General features: G+C 42.1%; 1 protein-coding gene across 3 annotated transcripts in view; it reads left to right on the forward strand.

Moving 5' to 3' along the window:
* Positions 1–22,186, forward strand: part of ADAMTSL1 (ADAMTS like 1) — a 1,110,365-nt gene that overhangs the window by 969,534 nt on the left and 118,645 nt on the right. For all 3 annotated transcript variants that reach the window (XM_069576633.1, XM_069576634.1, XM_069576635.1), the window contains one exon: positions 9,048–9,175. In XM_069576633.1, coding sequence (XP_069432734.1) covers positions 9,048–9,175 — 128 coding nt within the window. The remainder of the gene's footprint in view (positions 1–9,047; positions 9,176–22,186) is intronic.

Consider the following 22,186-nt stretch of genomic DNA (forward strand, 5'->3'; position numbering starts at 1 on the left):
TGTTTTTCCCAGTTGAAAAGTAAAAGAAAAGCAAGTCAGAAAAAAGAGCCATCTCAGTAAATAGATAAAGCTTAGCCAAAAAAAAAAAAAAAGAAGATCAGTGCAAGGTCACAGAAGTGACCGGCATGAATCAGAGAACATTAGAGGACACAAGACAATTAGTGACAACCAGTCACTGTCCACTCTCTGAAAAGCTGGAGAGTCTCAAAAGATCCCCCTAACAGTTAATTTATTTTTCCTAGAAAAGTGGTCCTAGCAAACAGCATTTTTGAAAAAGTGGTTAACGTTTTAGTATAAATGAGGAAGACACCAAAACAAACCAGAAGTGAAAGTGCTTCTGTGTTCTAGGTTGGGGTCAGCAAACTTTTCTTGCAAAGGGCCAAACAGCAAACATTTCAGCTTTGCAGGCTATCCCATCTGTCTCAAGTATTCAGTTCTGCCAGTGGAGCATAAAAGCAGCCATAGATTCTTAATCTGCTGTGGCTGAGGGCCAATAAAACTTTATTTACAAAAGCAGGTGACAGCTGGCTACAGTTTGATGATCTCAATTCAAGGTAAATAGGAAATCCAGTCAGTCGTTTCATGCAGAGGTCTGCAGTTTGAAATGAATTACCTGGCAGGAAGATAGAACTACTCATATTAGCAAGTTGAAGACTTTATGAATTTCTGAAGAGAAGGAAGCTGAAGGGTTTGGCAGAAAGTATTAGGACAGAGTTAAGAATGTGTGGTCAGTTGACCTTTCCCATTCCAAAAATATTTTCTATACTTCCACCTGGAGCAGTCATGGAGCTTCCAGCATTAAGTTAAGTAACTTTTAGTTGGCAATTAAAAGCAGCCAAGGTTAAAAAAAAAAGTTGCCCTTGCCAGATGGTGATACAAAACTCTTCATGAACCTCAAGTCTGTTCCCCAAAATGTCTGTACAAAATAAAACTCTCCCTTGCAAGTGTCTGGGCTACTATAATTTTTGGTTTCAAAACAACATTTTTGCAGAAGATGTCGTCTCACAATATTCTTTCTGTCCTCCAGCTTCAAGCTAGTTAAAATCTAGAAAATTCTTGTTAGCAATTGTCCATTTCCCTGAGTAACGACAAACCTTGGCACAAATTACCCCCCAGCAAAAATGAGGCCAAACCGCATGCCTTCCAGCTATTTAAAATCCAAAATATTCCTATTAGTGATTGTCTATGTCCCTGAGAAACATTGGCATATATTACACTCAACCAAAAATAAAGCCAAACCACATGCCTTCTTACTAGGCCCCAGTGGATGTTTGAATAGAGTCCGTTTTTTTTTAAGGTCAAAGGTCATTCCCCATTCCCAATTCCCTGCACCAACTGAGCAAATTACTTCTCAAAGCTTTTGTTTCATCTCTAAAATATGATAATGTCAGACCAGTAACATGAATGAAATGGTGTGAAGCTTGTACACTGGTCTACCAAATACCTGCTCCCCCTCTCCCTTTGTGGTAGATTTGATTATCCTGATCTTAGGAATCCCTAAGCAGAAAAAAGTCTGCATTTCAGGGTAAGGCAAAAACCTCGACACCTCCTCCTCGGGGTTGTGAGCTGATATTCTTTGCACAATATTCTTTAACTGCTTCTAAGCTCACTTTTTCCCAATTCTTATTCTTTTACTCTTGGGGTTTTTTTTTTTTGTTGGTGTTTTTTTTTTTCTTTTTTGCAATTGCAGAATTCTGGCATTTTTAAAAGGGTTCTAAAATATCAGTATCTGGTTAATAGTGTTAAAACAGTTATGGAAATGACTAGTTGTCTTTATTCTGAGATTCCTGAGTCAAGAATAGAACTGAGGCTGTTGCCAACCCAGTGTGCCACGTGGCCTCAGTCCTGTGCTTGTCTTTCCCACCCGCAGGGCTTCCACCAAGATACACCCACTGTGGCCCATGCCCTGCTCTCCCACACAGCATACCCCTCACCTCTTCCCCCGTGGCCCTGATTTATGTGTTTTTTTTCTTGAAAACTGTTCATTTATCAGTCATTTACCCATGTCAAGGCAGCTCATCACAACATCCAGATTAATAGGTTCAGATATGAAGAGTGAATGATGATGGCAACAGTAATGTTGATGTTCAGTCGCTTAGTTGCGTCTGACTCTGTGACTTCATGGACTGTAGCACATCAAGCCCCTCTGTCTTCTGCTGTCCTCTGGAGTTTGCTCAGATTCATGTCCACTGAGTCAGTGACGCTACCTCGTCTGTCTCATCCCCTGTCACTCCCTTCTCCTTTGGCCTTCAATCTTTTCCAGCATCAGGGTCTTTTTCAATGAGTCAGCACTTCACATCAGATAGTCAGTTTCCTAATGAATAGTTAGGGTTGATTTCCTTTAGGATTGACTGGTTTTATCTTCTTGCCGTCCAAGGGACTCTCAAGATGCTTCTCTAGCACAATGCGAAAACATCAATTGCTTGGCACTTAGCCTTCTTTATGGTCCCATTCTAACATCCGTATGACTACTAGAAAAACCATAGCTTTGACTATTTGGATCTCTGTCAGCAAAGTGATGTGTCTGCCTTTTAGTACACTAGGTTTGTCATAGCTTTCATTCCAAGGGGCAAGCGTCTTTTAATTTTGTGGTTGTGGTCACTATCCTCAGTGATTTTGGAGCCCAGGAAAATAAAGTCTGTCAGATTTTATTTTCTTGGTGATATCAAAAACAACCACTAAATATTAATAATAACCTGTACTTCCCTAGTATTTACTACTTGTCACATACTTTTCTGTGTTTTTGAAATACCTGAACTCAACATAGAATATTCACAACACCCCTCAGTTGGTGCAGTAATGCTCCTCATTCTGTGTGTGAGAAAACTTTGCCACTCAGAAGTAAATTACTTGTGCTAGGTTACAGAGATACTGAGTGGGACAGCTGGAGGCTGGGGCCCAGTCCCTGTGGCTCTGGAGTCTGTGCTCTTATCCACTGTGCTATATTGTCAAAATTATAATTTTCAGCTCCACTGCTTGGAAGGCCACTAAACAAGTGTTTTGGCTTCCCTGGTGGCTCAGATAGTAAAGAATCCACCTGCCATGAGGGAGACCTGGGTTCGATCCCTGGGTTGGGAAGATCCCCTGGAGGAGGGCATGGCAACCCACTCCAGTATTCTTGCCTGGAGAATCCCCATGGACAGAGGAGCCTGGCAGGCTACAGTCCACGGGGTTGCAAAGAGTCAGACATGGCTGAGCAACTCAACACAGCACAAACGTGTCTATTAAGTACCCATTCATTGTGTGTGCATGCTCAGTCCTGTTAAAGCATGGACTCTTAAGAGCATGTTTACTCTTTGTGAACCCATGGACTGTAGCATGCCCTGCTCTTCTGTCCGTTGAATTTTCTAGGCAAGAATACTAGAGTGGGTTGCCATTTCCTACTCCAGGCAATCTTCTCGACCAGGGATCAAACCCAGGTCTCTTGCATCTCCTGCATTGCCAGGCAGATTCTTTACCAGCTGGGAATCCCCATTTATTTAGCATGTCAGCACTACACTGAATACTGAAGTGACAACTATAAAAAGGAGTCCTTGAAGTATTTTTTTTAATTGGAGGATGATTGCTTTATGGTATTGTGTTGGTTTCTACCATATATCAACATGAATCAGCCATAGGTATATGTACGTCCCCTTCCTCTTGAAGCTCCCTCCCACTTCCCATCCCATCATACCCCTCTAGGTTGCCACAGAACACCAGATTAGAGCTCCCTACGTCATACAGTACATTTCTGCTGGCTGTCTAATTTTACATATGCTAATGTGTGTGTTTAGATGCTGCTCTCTCCATTCGTCCCATCCTCTCCATGTCACCCTGTGTCCACAAGTCCATTCTTTATGTCTGCCTCTCCGTTGCTGCCCTGCAGATAGGTTTATCAGTATCATCTTTCTAGAGTTCATATATATGTGTTCATATATGATATTTTTCTTTCACTTTCTGACCTACTTCATTCTGTATAATAGGTTCTAGGTCCATCCACCTCAGTAGAACTGAGTCAAATGCATTCGTTTTTATGGCTGAATAATATTCCAATGTGTATATGGACCACAACTTTTGAGGTATTTGTTTACAATCTAACTGAAGGGATGAGATGTGGTAGAGTGAAAGGACTTCACAGTACAAGGTAAAACACGTCTGTAACATCAAGAAAAGAAGGGATTCTTGTGGACTGTGGAAATGCAGAAGGCTGAACTAGAACTTGTTCTTTAGAGATGGGGAGAATTTGAAAGAATCAGCAGGAGGAGGAAGAAAATGAACACTGCTCAAAACTAATGACAAGGAGAGTCAACGAGGCCATATTGAATGGAAAGATAAGTTTGTGCTAGAATGTGGGACAGATAAGTTTGAAAAGATGAAGAAGACACTGTTCTAAAGAGAAAGGATGCACCTACAATTTCCAGGTTCTAGTTGAGAAAATGGGTTTAAGAATCATCTGTTAGGATGAGAGTCTTGAAATGGTACGTCATGGTCAGTGTAGCAGATGAGTATTTCTGTGTCTAGAGCTTGAAATTTTTCCTCTGACAACTGGAAATTCCAAGGAGGAATTTCAAAATGGAAATGTAGATTACCCCTACCTGTACCATTAAAAATTACTAATTTATTAGATGTATCTGATGCTTAAACTAATGCCTTTTTACTTAGAAAATAGTGAGAAACTACTTCTTAGAAATAATTCTTCAGAAATTGTAAGCTCACTCCTTTATTTGATCCTCACAAGATCTCTCTGAGGTATTCTGCTCAGTATGCAGAGGAACATAGAGGCTCACAGAGCTGAAACACTTGCCTAAGACCACCATCTGAGTCCCTGTCTCTTAACTGTAGTTGGAAATCCTTTCCCCCCACTGCAATTTCACATGGTTGGTTGTTGATATGACTTTGAGAAGTGGGCAGTTACATACAGTGGTATCCCCACTGAGCCAAGGATTTTGAAGGCATCATGATACCACCCCATGTACAAGATTTCTAGACCTCTCCTCAAGACACCCAGAGAAACCTCCTTGCAAATGCAGAGGAGAGAACTCCACCTCAAGCAGCATGTGCTTGGTAGGACTGACCCAGGAGCACTTTGTCCGTAACATACTCATTTGGACAATGAAGCCTTGTGTAACTGAAACAATTATTTGTACTCTCTCAGGTGGTCTTTAATTTGTAGAATGCTTGAGAAGGCAGGCTGTCACCTTTACAAGTAAAGGTCACCCAAAAAACCAAAACTGCTCTTTCATTTCCTAGCTAAAAATAATGGGCAAAGAAATTAAGCAATAAGTTTTAGCCTAATAAACCAAAAGGGAATGTAGGTGTGGAAGGAAAGCAATGAGTAGTAATATACCTAATATGACTATAGGACCATTTGCTGTATAGGTCTTAATTATGCCCTATTCCGTGTCCCCTCGTCTCTAATTCCATAAATTCCCAAACAACCCCAGAGAAATCTTTCTGGTTTTGTTTGGAAAGCCGCACTATGTTTCTGAGCCTGCACATTCTAAAACAGGTCTGTCAAACCTGAAACCTAAATACAGGCTGACAGAAATCAGCTACCAACAAATTAAGTTAAATTAATAGAGTAGATGCCTGAAATACAAAGAAAATGTTTTTTTCCCCAGGAGTCTCACTCTCTCTAGATGCCAGACTAAATAAATTAAAGTAAATCTCAATCTCCAGCAAGCCCTTTTCTTTGCCTTGTCACATTTCCTAGAGAGTCCTGCATGGGAGCCCTCTCCAGAAGTATTGCTCCCCCTAGTGGCAGCCTGCAAACTCCCATCTACCAATTTTATGGGCATATTAAAGATGTGATTGAAAAAAAGTACTGGACCAAGAAATCCTATTTCAAATCCTGATTTTGATGCCAAATAACTATGTACCTCCTTGAGCTAAAGAGTTCAGTTTTATGACTACAAGCAATTTCGAAGTATATGCACTAAACAAGAAATTCAGATTCATCCCGTGTAGATTTTGTCTTAAGACAACATTTAAGACTGTTTTATGATGTTAAATACTTTAGTTTCTATATCTTTGTATGCAGTCTGTGGAATAGAAGACTGTATATTCAGATCTAAATTCTCTTTTTTTTCCCATCTTAGTTCAGACCCTTACAGCTTTGTACCCAATGTGATGGATCTTCCCATTTCTCTTCACCAACTTTGTGTGAGTTCTTTTCCAGGCTCGTACAGTCAGGAAGTATCATGGCTCACTCAGTAGCCTGGAGGAACTGATACAGTAAGCTTACCTCCACTTAAAAGGAGTTAGTTGGGTCAGGCCCGATGTGAGAGTGGAGTTTACACTCTGCATGAGATCAGGCAGGTATAGTAGTTCTATGGGAAAAAAACAGAATGACCTGACTATAGAAGCTAATAAATTACCTGGGGGGTGGGGCGGTGGGAAATTGGCCAGTATCATGAACCCCTCTCACTTCCTTCCTCACAATCTTTTCATCCTCTGTCATTCCTCAGTTATAATTCTGTATCACAGTGTGAAGCATTACCAATGGAAGGGTCACGGGATATACCAAGAGGAGGTCTGCAGCTTCCTTATATACCTCATTTTAACAGTTCCTTCTGCTGGATAGGAAAACATGCTTCAACTGGGTTTTAGAAATTGATATGCTGAAATGTAGAAAAATAAAGGGATATGCCAATGGTAGCTACATAAATCTTAGAAACAAAATCAAATTGAAAAGACCTACCTTCTAATCTCCTCTTCTAAATATTCTCTTCAAGAACCCCTTCTGATAGAACACTGATAGAGAAGCAACTATCCCAACAGACTTGGAAATTTAGCAAATCTTCATCCCTGCCTTTTGAGGATGGTAAAACTGAATAATGATCCACTGAGTTCCGGAGATAGCAGAGGACGGAGGAGAGTGGCGTGCTGCAGTCCATGGGATTGCAAAGAGTTGGACATGACATAGCAACTGAGCAACAATAGCAAGTCCAGTCATCTTAAGTGATCAGTTTGTCAAGCCCGCTTTGATTATTCCTGTTTGGAAATTGGTTTGGAGGCATCCATATTCCTGAGAGATCATAAAATTTTAAATCATCAAGTCAGCATTTCATTTTTTTAATCCAAAACAGCCTGAATACGTGAAAAGATTTAGCAATAATACCATGCTGCATCTATTAAGATTCCTACTAAAAAAAAAAAAAAAGATATTATCCAAATATTGTATGGCTTAGCAAAGATAAGCAAACTATACAATCATCTTTCTCTTATTATCTCTTTGAAATACACTAACCAATTAGAGTGTAATTGGTAATTTTGAGAGAAAACACCTAACTTGGGTGGATGAGTGAATGAATGAGTGGATGAGTCCACTCACAGTGTCTCATAGCCTCTCTGGCATCCCTCACAAAGTTTCGGCTCTCCTTCCATGCCACGGAAGCCAGACTGTTCCTGTAATAGCGGTGATGGTCTAAAATGGCACTGTATAAAACACAATCATCCAGAAATTTCCCTTTAGCTAAGGTATTTCAGTTTCCTTCGTCATTGTTACCAGAACTGCCCATACATAGTGAGATTGGATTGATGCAAGGATTGATGCAAGCCCTGATTTTCCTCTCTCCTGCCTTTTCCTCCAACAGGAGGTAAGAAAAAGCAGTGCAGTAGTTCCAAGGTCGAGAACAGATTTGAGAAGGCCTGATTCATTGCCAGACTAGTCACCCACCTCAGAATAATTAAGAGCTGACTAGAGGTGACTCCAAACTGCACATACCAATAGAGTCTAGAGAGGCCCCAGCAGAGACATAGTGAAGAAAAAGAGCGTGTGGTGGGAGACTGCTGGTGGGACAGGAGATCTGAATCCTAGTCTTAATTTTATCATTAAATATTGTTTTGTGCCTTACCTGAAAAGCAACCCCTTACCTGCTTGACTCCCATGGATGGATGCCAAACTACAAGGGGAACATATGTTGGAAGCTCTTGGAAGCTTTGGAAATTACTAAGGAGGTGGAAAGAATCACAAAGATGGAAGTGATGGACTCCAGGAACCGCAAAGCCACCGCTAACTCATTTCCATGCTGTTGAATGATGTATTGACTTAAGGCCCGGTCAGGTCTGGCACTGGATCCCTAAAGTTCCCATCCAGTCCTCCCCCAACTCTTCTTGATTTCCTACCTCCACATACACACTGTAGTTATCATCAGCCTCACCATAACATCAGCTTAAAGTCATCATTAGTCATCATCTGCTTAACTACCATAAAAGGTACTTCTTAGAAATGGCATCCATCTAGGAAAAAAAAAGAAATAGCCTGAGATAGGTGTGGATTTTGAAGCTCATAGTTTGTACTCACCATTTGATTCTCATACTCCCTTTCAGGTAAAGCAAAGTGTCTGAACTCCATGATGATTATTCTAGAATTATCTCTACCATGACCCTGATGGGCGGGCTTTGCCTTCATTCTTCTGACATCTTCTCTACAGAGGGCCCTCTGCCAAGAATTGTGGGAAATGAAACAATAAATAAGATCTAATTTTTGTGCCCAGTAATATTTACAGACTAATGAAGACAATAGAATTGAGACATAGCTACACATACAGCTTCCTTCAGCATCCTCTTGTCAGCAACCGATTTCTGACTTCCTCTCTCCCCCTCCAAGCCTTAATAGATGCCTTTCTCCATATCTGGAAGCTCTGCCTGCTTTCCACCATCCAGAGCATTAATAACTCTTCGTTTATAACTTTGCCTTTTCCTGAAGCCTTCCCCGAATCCATCTGCACCATTCATTCTAACGTCTCCTCTCACCCCCAGTGTATGTGTTATGAGTATTCAGTGTCCATAGGCTGTCTGCTCCAACAATTAGCATTTAGCCCAAGCAGTCAACAAACTGCATAAGCAATCCCAAACCGCCTTATTTGGGCTCGCTTCCAGAATCACACTCAACAAAGTGGCAAGAGAGGCTGGTTTCCTGTGTGTCATTGTGGCTAGTTTGTGCCTGTTGTTAAACAGGGTTCTGTTTAATATCCCCTGGGGTTCCTTCCAGCTTTACCCATGTCCATTGCCAAAAAGGAGTCAACTGACCTGACCAGGTCTACATTTGTTTTCTGTTGCTCCAGGATTCTTCTGCAGCCAGATGATTCCTTACAGATCCTGGCACCTGTGGAAGCTGATGTGGGTTTCTACACTTGTAATGCCTCAAATGCCTTGGGATATGATTCTGTCTCCATTGCCATCACGTTAGCAGGTAATGTGAAAACCCCTGTTCAATTCGGAAACTGCTGAGTAGGTGCCCAGAGCGTGCTAAGTGGGGTCAGGGAGACAGACATAAATGAGATCCATTCCCTGCCTTTGGAAGTTTGTGACCTATAATTGTAATTAAATGAAGATAGCATGTAATATGAGATAGAATGATTGAAGTAAGTTTTGATAACCAAAGAGGGTGCAGTTTCATTCTACCTGAGAAGTCTTAGACTTGGGGTAGAATTTTGATAACAGAGATGCAGGGACGAGAATGAGCATAGATATAAACAAGGAAGTAGTCTATGGGGGAACATGACTCATGACCTAAGGTCATCAAATGATCTTTTCACTTCTCCTCCTACCTATTACAAAGGAAACTTTAAGACCCTTGGGTAGTTGGAATTCTGTGATTGTGGGCTAGAGCACAAGTGTTCTTCTCTCCAACTGTTTATTTCAACCTTTTGCTCGAATGCACCTGCCAGTACTTCACCTTTATCCATAGAGCTTAGGCAAACCATTCTATACATGGCCACATCAGAAAATCGCAATTCAGAGTGCAGTGTCTTCCACAGTTGCAATTTGGTATATATTTTTTTATTTAAAAAAAATTTTTTATTTTATATTGAGATATAGCCAATTAACAGTGTTGTAATAGTTTCAGGTGAATAGCAAAGGGACTCAGCCATGCATTTGCACATATGCATTCTCCCTAGAACTCCCCTCCCATCCAGGCTGCCAAGTAACATTGAGCAGAGTTCCCTGTGCTATACAGTAGGTCCTTGTTGGTTATCCATTTTAAACATAGCAGTGTGTATATGTTGATCCCAAATTCCCTTACTGTCCATTCTCCCATCTTTCCCCCTGGTAAGGTTGTGGTCTTATAGTAAGACACTTTCATAAAACCTTCCTTGCATAGGACGGATCCTTGCCTTTAAAACTAAGAGAGCTTAGGACCAGCTGAACTCTGAACCAGGGCCCACAGTTCTTAGCAACCAGGCAAGCTGAGGTCACGCAGCCTCTCAGCTGGTGGCTGAGAGAAGGGAACTGAGGTCTCCTAACCCCCAGATCATGGTCCCCTCGTCTCCCCACTGATGCTTTCAATCTGGGCTCCCCTTCCTCAGGTCTGGGCCATGCAGCCTTTGTGGCGGTGTGTTGCATGTGTTTGTATTTATTCTTTTCGATTGCCGCTCCCATGAGATGATTCATTCGTTGCTAGAAAAGCCGACATCACCCCACACTGACCTCATCCATCCACGCCAGGATTATGTTGTCACACGTTTTCCAGTCACACATGCTACTCCCTTGCATATCTGTTTAGCAACAGTATTTCTAGCCCCATGACCTAAGGCTGGTCTGGGAAGGGACCTTGAGCAGGACGCTCTGCAGAGAGGATGAAAGTCCACAGACAGTAAGGCCAGCTGAGGGGCCCTGAGGTGGATTACAGACTATTATTAATGCCTTTTTTTTTGAATAGAATGTTTGCTTTGTTCCTAATGTATTCCAGTCATAATCTTTATGCCCCTCTTTGTACAGAGTCCAGATGCTTGGCACCCATCTGGTTAATTCTCTTCTGCCTTACCCGCCCCGCCAGTGCAGTCTGCCTTGGCCAGGGCAGTGCGGACAGCCTTCCAACTGCTGGCAAATAGTGGCTCTTACAGGATTAACTCTCTTGTTTATATTTATCCAGATACGGTTCAGCTCTGTCACAGACTAAATACCCTTTGTTCACCTGAATTTAATATGATTCATGGAAACCTGTCTGGAATTAAGCAAGGCAATTGTAACATCAGGCTTGTCTTCAGCTCTTTGAAGAGGAGCTATTGGAGGCTGCCAAAATGTTCAAAGCCAGGAAAGAGAGAGAGCAGCCAAAGAGGCACCGGGGAAGAAGGAGGGAAGGAGCTGAGCGATGAAGTAGTTCACGGACACCACACCCAGAGCTTAGGGAGCTGTGTCTTTGTCTTCAGTGGTGGGGTCTGTTCAGGTCTGCTGGCAAGTCTGTCAGACAATCCCCCTGAAAGTTAAGGATCAAAATGGAGATGTTGCTTCAAGATTGTATTTGTATCTTTACCTGGGATTATCACCTAGCCCGACGTCAATGTCTACTCCTACAGTTTTAAAGTGACTCACCAGCTACTGTTCTGAGCATATCCTCTGCCAAGTATTGTCAGTGTGGAGCAGTAAGTTAGACCTGAGTTTTGTGATCTGTGATGCTTACAGACTAGTGAAGGCAATAGATGTATACGTGACCACCTAGAATCAAGAGATAGAGTTTCCTTCAAATGTACCCATTAAGATCCTGCATAGCCATGTATAAGATACAACCCAAATACCATGCAAGTGGTGGGGCGGGGGGTTGTAAGGGGTGCAGCGGGGGGAGATGTGAGGCATATCTAAAGGATACCGTTCTACTGTTTGTTAGCTGTGTGACCTTGAACAAAGGGTATAAGCTCACTGAGTCTTCCTTGTCATCTGTAAGAGTGAAATTAACCATATGTTACAAGATTGTTATGAGGGTAAATAAGATTGCACATGTGAAAAAGCCCTGAGCCCAAAGCCAGGCACATAGTTCACACCTAATAAATATTTCTCTTTCTTCCTCTAGCTCTTCTAAGATGAAACACATCCTGAAATCAATTCTAAAATATGTAAAACATTAGCCCAACTTTGCATCCATGCATTTTTCACTGTACATCTTTACACCGAAAATTTGCAAGTATTGGGTTGGCCAAAAAGTTCGTTAGGGTTTTTCTAGAACTCAAAGCCAAACGAACTTTCTGGCTTAACCAATACTTCATAAGTGTTAGTCGCTCGGTCGTGTGCAACTCTCTGCAACTCCACGGACTGTAGCCTGCCAGGCTCCTCTGTCCATGGGACTCTCCAGGCAAGAGGACTGGAGTGGGTTTCCATGCCTCCTCCAGGGGATCTTCCTGAGCTAGGTCTTGAGCACAGACCTCCTGCATTGCAGGCAGGTTCCTTACCATCTGAGCCAGCAGAGAAGCCCATTAGGAGCTAGTTCAGCTCTGTCTTTGTGCTCATGCTCAGTTCAGTCGTGTCCAACTCTTTGGGACCCCATGGACTATAGAGCCTGCCAATTCACTCATGATCAGCCCCTCATGGTAAACCTCAGTACCTCTATGCTTTAAAAGACATTGTAGAGTTGTGGATTTTGTGTTTTGTTTTTTACCTCGACTTCAGTATAAATGTAGCCCCCCCCGCCAAAAAAGAAGGATTTTCTTTGAGGCTCAAAGCACTCAGGTGTCCCCTTGATACCTGGATCTTCCTAATGCACCTGAGTTGACCAGATGTGGGGAAATTTGTTCATAGTAATTCACGAGAGCAAGCATAGTGTGGCAGTTAAGCCTGCAGGCTCCAGAGCCTCACAGTCTGGATTTGAACCTGACTCTGTCACGTCCAAGCTAAATATTCCTGAGCAGCTTCTTCGTCCTCTCTGACTCAGTTTCTTTATTTGACTTATGGTGATAATAATAGTGTTTGACTCAGAAGGTTCTTGTGGAGATTAAATGCCTTCATTCATGTAAAATGCTTATAAGTATGCCTGGCATGTAGCAAGCACTCAATACTTGTTCACTCTTATTATTATTATTGTGAAGATAAAGCAAAAGCCAGGTTATTTTTACAGTAGGGGAGATTCCTTTTCAGAGACTGGAATGCTCACAAACCCTTTGTAGAGCACCTCTGTCTAATGTCTCAATGTCAAGGGGAAAGCTGAATTAGCTATCTGAAAAGTGGTTGGAGTGTGCCTGGATTCAGAGCAAGGGAGGTGGCTACACGAGGACTGTTTCACATGGGAGAGGAAGGGAGAGCTGATGAAACCTCTGTGGCCCATCATTAGACCATTCTTGTTCCCCCATCCTCTGAGTTGAGTGTGTTGTCAGTTCTGCTGCTCAGGTTTATGGTAGGTCCATTGGTACTCTCTACAACTTTTGTTTAAATATAGAAACATCATTTAGTTTTAGATATACCAAACCTTCCTACTCTGCCTTATTTAAGCCTGTAAAATATTGTCTTTAGAGCTTCTTTGCTTCTCTGAATTGTCTTTGCTTCTCTCTAAATTCATCAGTATGTGTTGATTTTATCTTTTAAGTCCCAAAGATTTTGAGAGTACTTTACGAGTACCTCTCAGGGTGGAGATGCCTATTGTTTCGCTACCTACCTCCCTGGTTCCAGAAACTCACGGCCATGTAGACCCAGTGGCACAAAACTCCTTTCTGTCCTAAACTGGACTCAACTGGATGCTTCGCTGGATGTTCCACTGCTCAGAAAGCAGACGGGAGGAGAGGGTAGCAGCGACTTGGGAGGAGTTTAAGAATGTCACCAAAAGGTCACATACCTAACACGTTGAAGGACAGTTGAGTTTGTGTGCATTTGTAGCCATAGGTAAAGGAGAATTTCTGTTGTGCATAGCAAGGCACGAAGATTGGAGAGCCACCTTGACTAGTGAGATTCTGCATTCAGCCAACATTGCTCAGAAAACTGCCAGATCCGAGCAGCGTAGGCAGCATTTTGAAGGAAAGCAGTAGTTTCCTGGCAAATTGCTTCAGTCTGGACCAGTGGAGGGGGAGCTCTGCTTACCAATGCAGATGAGGCCCATCCAGGTGTAGCCCACTGATGAAGTCATAGCCATAAGGGAAACGTATTTGGTTGTCATTGATTTTATAAGATCACAAAAGAGATACTGTAAGGCCTGCTTGACATCATCAATGGAAAATGAGAAGAAGATGGGGGCTGAGGGATGAGCATATCTTTCATTGAAAAGAGAGAACACAGATGAGCTCATCCCAAGTGTTCACAGGAAGAAAGAGACAGTAAATATTTCTCCTTTCCTGGCATGTTTTTCTGCTTTCCTATGAGTTGAATAGCTGACACATATTGTGTCTAATAAAGAGATCACAGAAACCTCACTGGGAAAATAAAAATAAAAGGCAGTTGGGCTGTTGTTTTTTTTTTTTAATTCTCCTTTCTCAGCCCGCTCCTCGTTATGATTTAGTAGCTGCAATAAAGACAAGCAGTTTTGTAAGCTTTTCATAATGTAAGTCATTTCAAATTGGCATTTCTGAATTCTTCATCCAGCAACTCTGTTCACCAGGGGAGGATTCTGCTGCATAGAGAGTTAGGCTCAGAGAGGAGTTTGTCACCGTGGTGACAGCCCAATGAAAGATTTGCCCCAGTGCACCAAATCAGAGGGAAAAGCACAGAAGTTTACCTGTGTTCCTAGTGATGCTGTGAACATCAGGGTAATGGCCATTGACTCATTCAAGCTGCCATCAAGAGGCTTCATTATCTGTTACAATACTGAGTAACCAAGATTCTTAAGTTTTCCTCAGTATGTATAGATGTGTAGCATGCTCACTGAGGAAGCCTAGCTTTCGTAGAATTCAAATGAAAGGGATGAGAGTATAGCAGGAGAATTAACTTTCTCTGCTCCCCAGCGGAATAGAGGAAGCAAACAAGGAAATAATCTAGCCTAGCCCATCTCACATCCTGAAAAAGCAATTCCCACGTCTGTTCAATGGAATGAGGGAAGGATGGGTGGTGAGACAGGTTCAGTTCAGTTCAGTCGCTCAGTCGTGTCTGACTCTTTGCGACCCCATGAATCGCAGCATGCCAGGCCTCCCTGTCCATCACCGACTCCTGGAGTTCACTCAGACTCACGTCCATTGAGTCCGTGATGCCATCCAGCCATCTCATCCTCGGTCGTCACCTTTTCCTCCTGCCCCTAATCCCTCCCAGCATCAAAGTCTTTTCCAATGAGTCAACTCTTCGCATGAGGTGGCCAAAGTAGTGGAGTTTCAGCTTTAGCATCATTCCTTCCAAAGAACACCCAGGGCTGATCTCCTTCAGAATGGACTGGTTGGATGTCCTTGCAGTCCAAGGGACTCTCAAGAGTCTTCTCCAACACCACAGTTCAAAAGCATCAATTCTTCGGGGCTCAGCTTTCTTCACAGTCCAACTCTCACATCCATACGTGACCACAGGAAAAACCATAGCCTTGACTAGACGGGCCTTTGTTGGCAAAGTAATGTCTCTGCTTTTGAATATGCTATCTAGGTTGGTCATAACTTTCCTTCAAAGCAGTAAGTGGGTACCATACCCTTGGAGTGTTGTTCCTTGAAGAGGCTGTAGCATCGTGCAGCTGTCCTAGGTATGGGGCCCCTCATCCAGGACTCTGCAGTGGAACATGCAAAAGAGGTTGCTGCCTTAGAGTCCTGGGGAGTCGTTAACTTCAATTGAATAATCAGTAGAGGTAATGGTAGTAATCTGACATACTGGCATTGGTGAAAAATATGTTTAGGGAATGGTGATTGAAACAAGGGAGGAAAAGGAAGCCAGGCAGCCTGGGGATGTGTAGGTAAGGATAATCTAAGCCCTAGACTTCCTTAGTTCCTAGTGTTAGTCCCTCAGTCATGTCCAACTCTTGAGACCCCAGGGGATCTTCCCAACCCAGGGATCAAACCTGGATCTCCCGCATTGCAGGCAAATTCTTTACCATCTGAACCATCAGGGAAGCCCTTAGACCCTACGGTCCCTGCAATATTGATATCAAAGGCACACCAACTACACAGAATCGCAAAAGCAAAGAAATACCAAGCCCTTCTTATTTTTTGTGCAAGATAATTAATTAGTAGTCACACTGTTGACCCTGACTCCTCAAGAAAAGGTTAAATTAGATTTAAATCATTTTATCAATTTTCTGGAAGCATAATCTACAACCCGTAATATCCACCCATTGTAAGTGTTCAATTCAGTGATATTTTAGCAAGATTTTTAAGTTGTATAACCATCATCACAACAAACCAAGATTATTGTTTTCTTAAAAACACTGTTGAAGTGTAATTTACATACTGTAACAAATCAACTATTCAAAGTATACAATTCAGTGGCTGTTAGTACATTCAGAGTTGTACATTCATCACCACCCTCAAATGTTTAGAACATTTTCATTATCCCAAAATAAATTCCACACCTCTTAGCCATCACTTCCCAGTCGCCTCATGTCCTCCAGGCCTTGGTAACCACTAGTGTACTGCGTGTTCATAGACCTGCCTATTCCAGTTCAGTTCAGTTCAGTTCAGTCGCTCAGTCGTGTCCAACTCTTTGTGACCCCATGAATCGCAGCACGCCAGGCCTCCCTGTCCATCACCAACTCCCGGAGTTCACTCAGACTCACGTCCATCAAGTCCGTGATGCCATCCAGCCATCCCATCCTCAGTCGTCCCCTTCTCCTCCTGCCCCCAATCCCTCCCAGCATCAGAGTCTTTTCCAATAAGTCAACTCTTCTCATGAGGTGGCCAAAGTACTGGAGTTTCAGCTTCAGCATCATTCCTTCCAAAGAAATCCCAGGGTTGACCTATTCCAGATACTTTGAATAAGTGGGGTCCTACATGGTCCTTTGTTAGTGACTTAGCATAATGTGGTCAGGATTCACCCGTGTTGTGACATGTATGCCGCATTCCTTTTTGTGGTGGAGTAATAGTATTCCATTGTATGAATATACCACATTTTCTTCCACTCATTAGTCGATGGACATTGGGATTATTTCCAGGTTTTGGCTGTCATGAATAGTGCTGCAGTGACCATTTATGTGCAAGCTTTTGTGTGGACACCTTTTCATTTCTCTTGGGTGTATATACCTAAGAGTAGAATTGCTGGGTTGTATGGCATTTATGTGTAACTTTTTAAAAAATTGTCAACTGTGTTTCAAAGTAGCTGCACCATTTTGTATTTCCATCAACAGTATAAGGATTCCAATGTCTACATCCTCACCACATCTGTTATTGTCTATTTTTTTTAATTATAGCTATCCTTGTGGATGTAAAGTAACCATTTATTGTGACTTTAATTTACATTTCCCTGATGACTAACAATGTTGAGCATCTTTTCTCATGCTTATTACTCGTTTATACATCTTCTTTGTCAAAGTAGTAACTTTGGTGATATAGGCAGTGTATATGGCCTGCATATTATTCTTTTATTTTGCCCTAACGATTTACCACAAACTTAGAGTCCTAAAACACAAATATTTTGTTTTAGAGTTCTGTAGGCCAAAAGTCCAGCACAGTCTTACCAGGATAAAACAAAGGTGTCAAAGGGGTGCACTTCTTTCTATAAACTCCAGGAGAAAATGCTTTTCCTGTTCATTGGGATTGTTGGCAGAATTTAGGTCATTGTGACCTAGGACTGAGATCCCTGATTTCTTGCTGGCTGTAAACTGAGTGCCATTGGCAGATTCTAGAGGCTGTTGCATTCCTTAGTTCCTCTTCCTCCATCTCAAAGCTAACAGTTGGAGACTGAGTCGTCCTCACATTGCCTCTCTCCCACAAGCTCTTCAGTATCCCTCTTTTAATTTTAGGAGCTCAAATGGTTAGACTGGCCTACCTAGATAATCTAGGGTAATCTCACTATTTTAATGTCAGTTCATTAGCAATCTTAATTGCAACTGCAACTTTAATTCCCTTTTGTCATGTAATATAACATAGTCACAGATTCCAAGGATTAGAGTATGGACAGTACCACACCCTATCTGAAGGGCGCAGCTCGTTTTTACCTTTCTATTGCCAAGTGAAAGTGAAGTCTCTCAGTCGTGTCCGACTCTTTGCGACCCGTGGACTGTAGCCCAAGAAAATCACAAATCTAATGTTGGTAGACCTTCCAGTTTTTCCGTATAAGACAAACCAAAAAACACACACACACTTTTTTTTTTTAATTTCTCCTTTTTTTTTTAACTGAGTCCACAATAAACTGGAAAATTCTGAAAGAGATGGGAATACCAGACCACCTGACCTGCCTCTTGAGAAATCTGTATGCAGGTCAGGAAGCAACATTAGAACTGGACATGGAACAGCAGACTGGTTCCAAATAGGAAAAGGAGTACGTCAAGGCTGTATATGGTCACCCTGCTTATTTAACTTCTATGCAGAGTACATCATGAGAAACGCTGGGCTGGATGAAGCACAAGCTGGAATCAAGATTACCGGGAGAAATATCAATAACCTCAGATATGCAGATGACACCACCCTTATGGCCGAAAGTGAAGAGGAACTAAAAAGCCTCTTGATGAAAGTGAAAGAGGAGAGTGAAGAAGTTGGCTTAAAGCTCAACATTCAGAAAACGAAGATCATGGCATCTGGTCCCATCACTTCATGGGAAATAGATAGGGAAACAGTGGAAACAGTGTCACACTTTATTTTTGGGGACTCCAAAATCACTACAGATGGTGATTGCAGCCATGAAGTTAAAAGATGCTTGCTCCTTGGAAGGAAAGTTATGACCAACCTAGATAGCATATTCAAAAGCAGAGACATTACTTTGCCAATAAAGCTCCATCTAGTCAAGGCTATGGTTTTTCCAGTGGTCATGTATGGATGTGAGAGTTGGACTGTGAAGAAGGCTGAGCCCCAAAGAATTGATGCTTTTGAACTGTGGTGTTGGAGAAGACTCTTGAGAGTCCCTTGGACTGCATGGAGATCCAACCAGTCCATCCTAAAGGACACCAGTCCTGGATGTTCATTGGAAGGACTGATGCTGAAGCTGAAACCCCAGTACTTTGGCCACCTCATGCGAAGAGTTGATTCATTGGAAAAGACCCTGATGCTGGGAGGGATTGGGGGCAGGAGGAAAAGGGGACAACAGAGGAGGAGACGGCTGGATGGCATCACCGACTTGATGCACATGAGTTTGGGTGAACTCTGGGAGTCGGTGATGGACAGGGAGGTCTGGCGTGCTGCAGTTTATGCAGTTTGAAAAGAGTTGGACACAACTGAGTGACTGAACTGAACAAGTTCAAATTTTTAAAAAATTCTTTCCAGACCAAACATGTGAGTGGACTGAACATAGCCTGGAGGCTACAGTGCCCACTGGTTCAAGCACCCATTTTCTATATTCTCTGCTCAAATATTACACCTCATTTTCCAGCATAGTCACAGTGTCACTGAAGTATAATAATTTGTTTTATTAGATTACACTAAGTAAAACCATGTAATGGTTTGGATGGGAGAGAAACATTTTTTTTTTTCACTACTACTAAAAGGGAAACTTATTGTAACAATAGAATAGGTAAGATTTTAGGGTATTTGTCTCATTACAAAACTCAGAGCAGATTTAGAACTATAAACCTGTGTCCTTATTGTAAACAGAGGGATTTTAAATAGATGCACTCTTGGGTCTTTTTTAGACCTAAAAGTTCTATGAATCTCTTATATACAAATAAAGTACAGTAGTCTCCACCCACCACTACCAGCTATAAACTCCCCTTAAAATTCTAACATTTGCAAATTTATTTCCTTTATCTTTTGGAGACTGGAAAACTGGATGGCAAAGAAGGACAGCTTTTGCAATGAAATCTAGGGAAAATTACAGATGAAGGGAAAAAGCATCAGAGAATTGGTGAAGAGAAAGGATGTGAAGTTGACTGAAATGACAAACACTGATTCAGGAGGCAGGAAATGGAAGTGAAGGAGACCTTGCAAGAGGGACCGAAGGGCAGGAAGGAGTTAAAAATTCCTGAGCTATAAAATGTGAAAGGCACTTGGAAGGAGACCCAGACTAAAGAAAATAGCATGCATTTTAATATGACTGTTATCCGTAACAAAGCAACTCTTGTTGAAACTGCCAGGTAGCCAGACCCTGAAAAGTTTCTGGACAGCAGGAGATGGTAACAATCAGGATACATCATTACCGATTTCAAATGTACAAGATGATGTTGGTATTTTGAGAAAAGCTTTCATAGGTTCATGTTGATTGTGGTCCCTTAAATTTTGACTCATGAGTTCTTCAGTTCTTCAACTGAGAATTCTCATTTCAGGGAGTTTTCGCAGATTTCACTCTGGTGGCCCTTCTGAGAAGCCTATGATAATTGCAGTATAATCAGAGGCTAACATTCCTTAAAGCATTCTCACTAATTACAAGGCATTATGCATTGATTAAATCTGGAAAAATACAGTTTTCTTAGTGTTAGATAGTGAAAGCATATGAAATTTATAACACCTTACTGCTGTGAATGCAAATATTTAAATTATTTGGCATCACTGCCTTATTCATTTTTCTCTTGAATTAAGATTTGGATCCTTTGTGGATCTGACTACAGTTTTCTTGAACGGAGTCATGAGGGCACCAGCAAGTTACCCTGGCATGCATTGTTTCACAATTTCTCTGGAAGTGGATACTTTCTGAGGTCTCCAATATGTGACTTGACACTGTGTCTGTCCAGAGACTAATACTAGTTTCAGGAGAAGCCAAGTGAAAGTCGCTCAGTCATGTCTGACTCTTTGCAACCCCATGGGCTGTGTATTCTCCAGGCCAGAATACTGGAGTGGGTAGCGTTTCCCTTCTCCAGGGGATCTTCTCAACCCCGAGATCGAACCCAGATCGCCTGCATTTCAGGAGGATTCTTTACCAGCTGAGCCACAAGGGAAGCCCTAGGAGAAAATAATTTCTTCTTCTGGTTAGCCTGAAACCCTCACAGTTCTCCAAAATAGAGACACCCGAGTTCCTTCTCACTAAAAGATTGGTTCCCTCTCCTCTTTCTTGTTTTTTCCTTTCTTTCTTTCTTTACATTTGTCCTTTCTGTGTGTTTTCTTGGTTTATCAAAAGTTCCAGACACCGTTCCTCAGTGTTTTTGCCGTGTATCATACCAGGGATCATGCTGATGATAGCTAGCATGTATTCAGATCTCATGTTGTGCAAACAGCTTTACAAGCATTACTGCTTTCAGCAACCATAGAAGTAGAAAACGAAGGTACACAGAGACTAAATAACTCTCCCGAGGCCACTCAGCTATTGAGGGATGGAGTGTGAACACCTGCCGTGTAGGCACCACTTCTCACACCCATGCCCCCGGAGGCATCATGATTTATCCCATTCTTTTGCTGCTGCTCAGTCTTCCTGAGTGTATCTTCCCGGGTCACTCAGTGGTAAAGAACCAGCCTGCCAATGCAGGCACTGCAGGAGACGGGTTCGAGCCCTGGGCTGAGAATATCCCCTGGAGGAGGAAGTAACATCTCACACGACTGAAGTGACTTAGCAGCAGCAGCAGCCAGCATTCTTGCCTGGAGAATCCCATGGACAAAGGAGCCTGGCGGGCTGCAGTCCATGGGGTCCCAGAGAGACTGAGTGATAAAACGTGCATGCCCTCCTGGATGTAACCCAGAATCTCTATCTGAGCAGTGCTCCAGGAGGACTCTGCCATACGCTAAGCACCATCATCTCAAACCTATTTGCCATTTTTACATCCTTCCCAGAGCTCTTGTGTTGTCTCCAAACCTGCCTCATGCAGTCCTGGTTTCTTTTAGTGCCCAGGTTCCCCGTCACCTTTAACAAGTCTTCTCATTCTCCTTGCAAATGAATACACAGGCACACTTCCTGGGTTAGATTGCCTCTTACTCAACAGTGAGAATCTGAAGGGTTCAAAGTACAATTCATTCTTTCCTCTTCATTTTTCAATTTTTATTTTTTTACTGAAGTATGGTTGCCTTACAATGTTTTGGGTGTACCACAAATTGATTCAGATATATATATATATACACACACACACACACACACATATATATATATATATATATATATAGTGTTCTTTTTCAGACTCTTCCATTATAAGTTATTATAAGATATTGAATATAGTTCCCTGTACTATACAGTAGATCCTTGTTATTTTTGATGGCTAAGGATCGTAGAGAACCATTTTCAAATGCCATTTGTGGCTCATCATGTTAGAAGACGGGAAAGAAGATTAAACACGGAATAATTAGCATGTGCGCTTATTAGGCCCCTTTTTTCTATTTGCTTAACAAACCAAACCATAAGTATATGATGGCTAAAACAGATTTTTTTTTCTCACTCACCTAACATCTAAGACAAATTATTTCACAAGAGGGTTTTTGTGGTTTGGGTCAAGAAATGGCACAGTTGACTTCTACTCACATTTCATCTGCTAGAAACCAGCACCTTGCCCACATCTCACTGCAGAGAGGCTGACAAATGACCTAACTGTGTGCCCAGG

Source organism: Ovis canadensis, chromosome 2 (assembly GCF_042477335.2).
Source record: "Ovis canadensis isolate MfBH-ARS-UI-01 breed Bighorn chromosome 2, ARS-UI_OviCan_v2, whole genome shotgun sequence".
In the NCBI taxonomy this organism is placed as follows: Eukaryota; Metazoa; Chordata; class Mammalia; order Artiodactyla; family Bovidae; genus Ovis; species Ovis canadensis.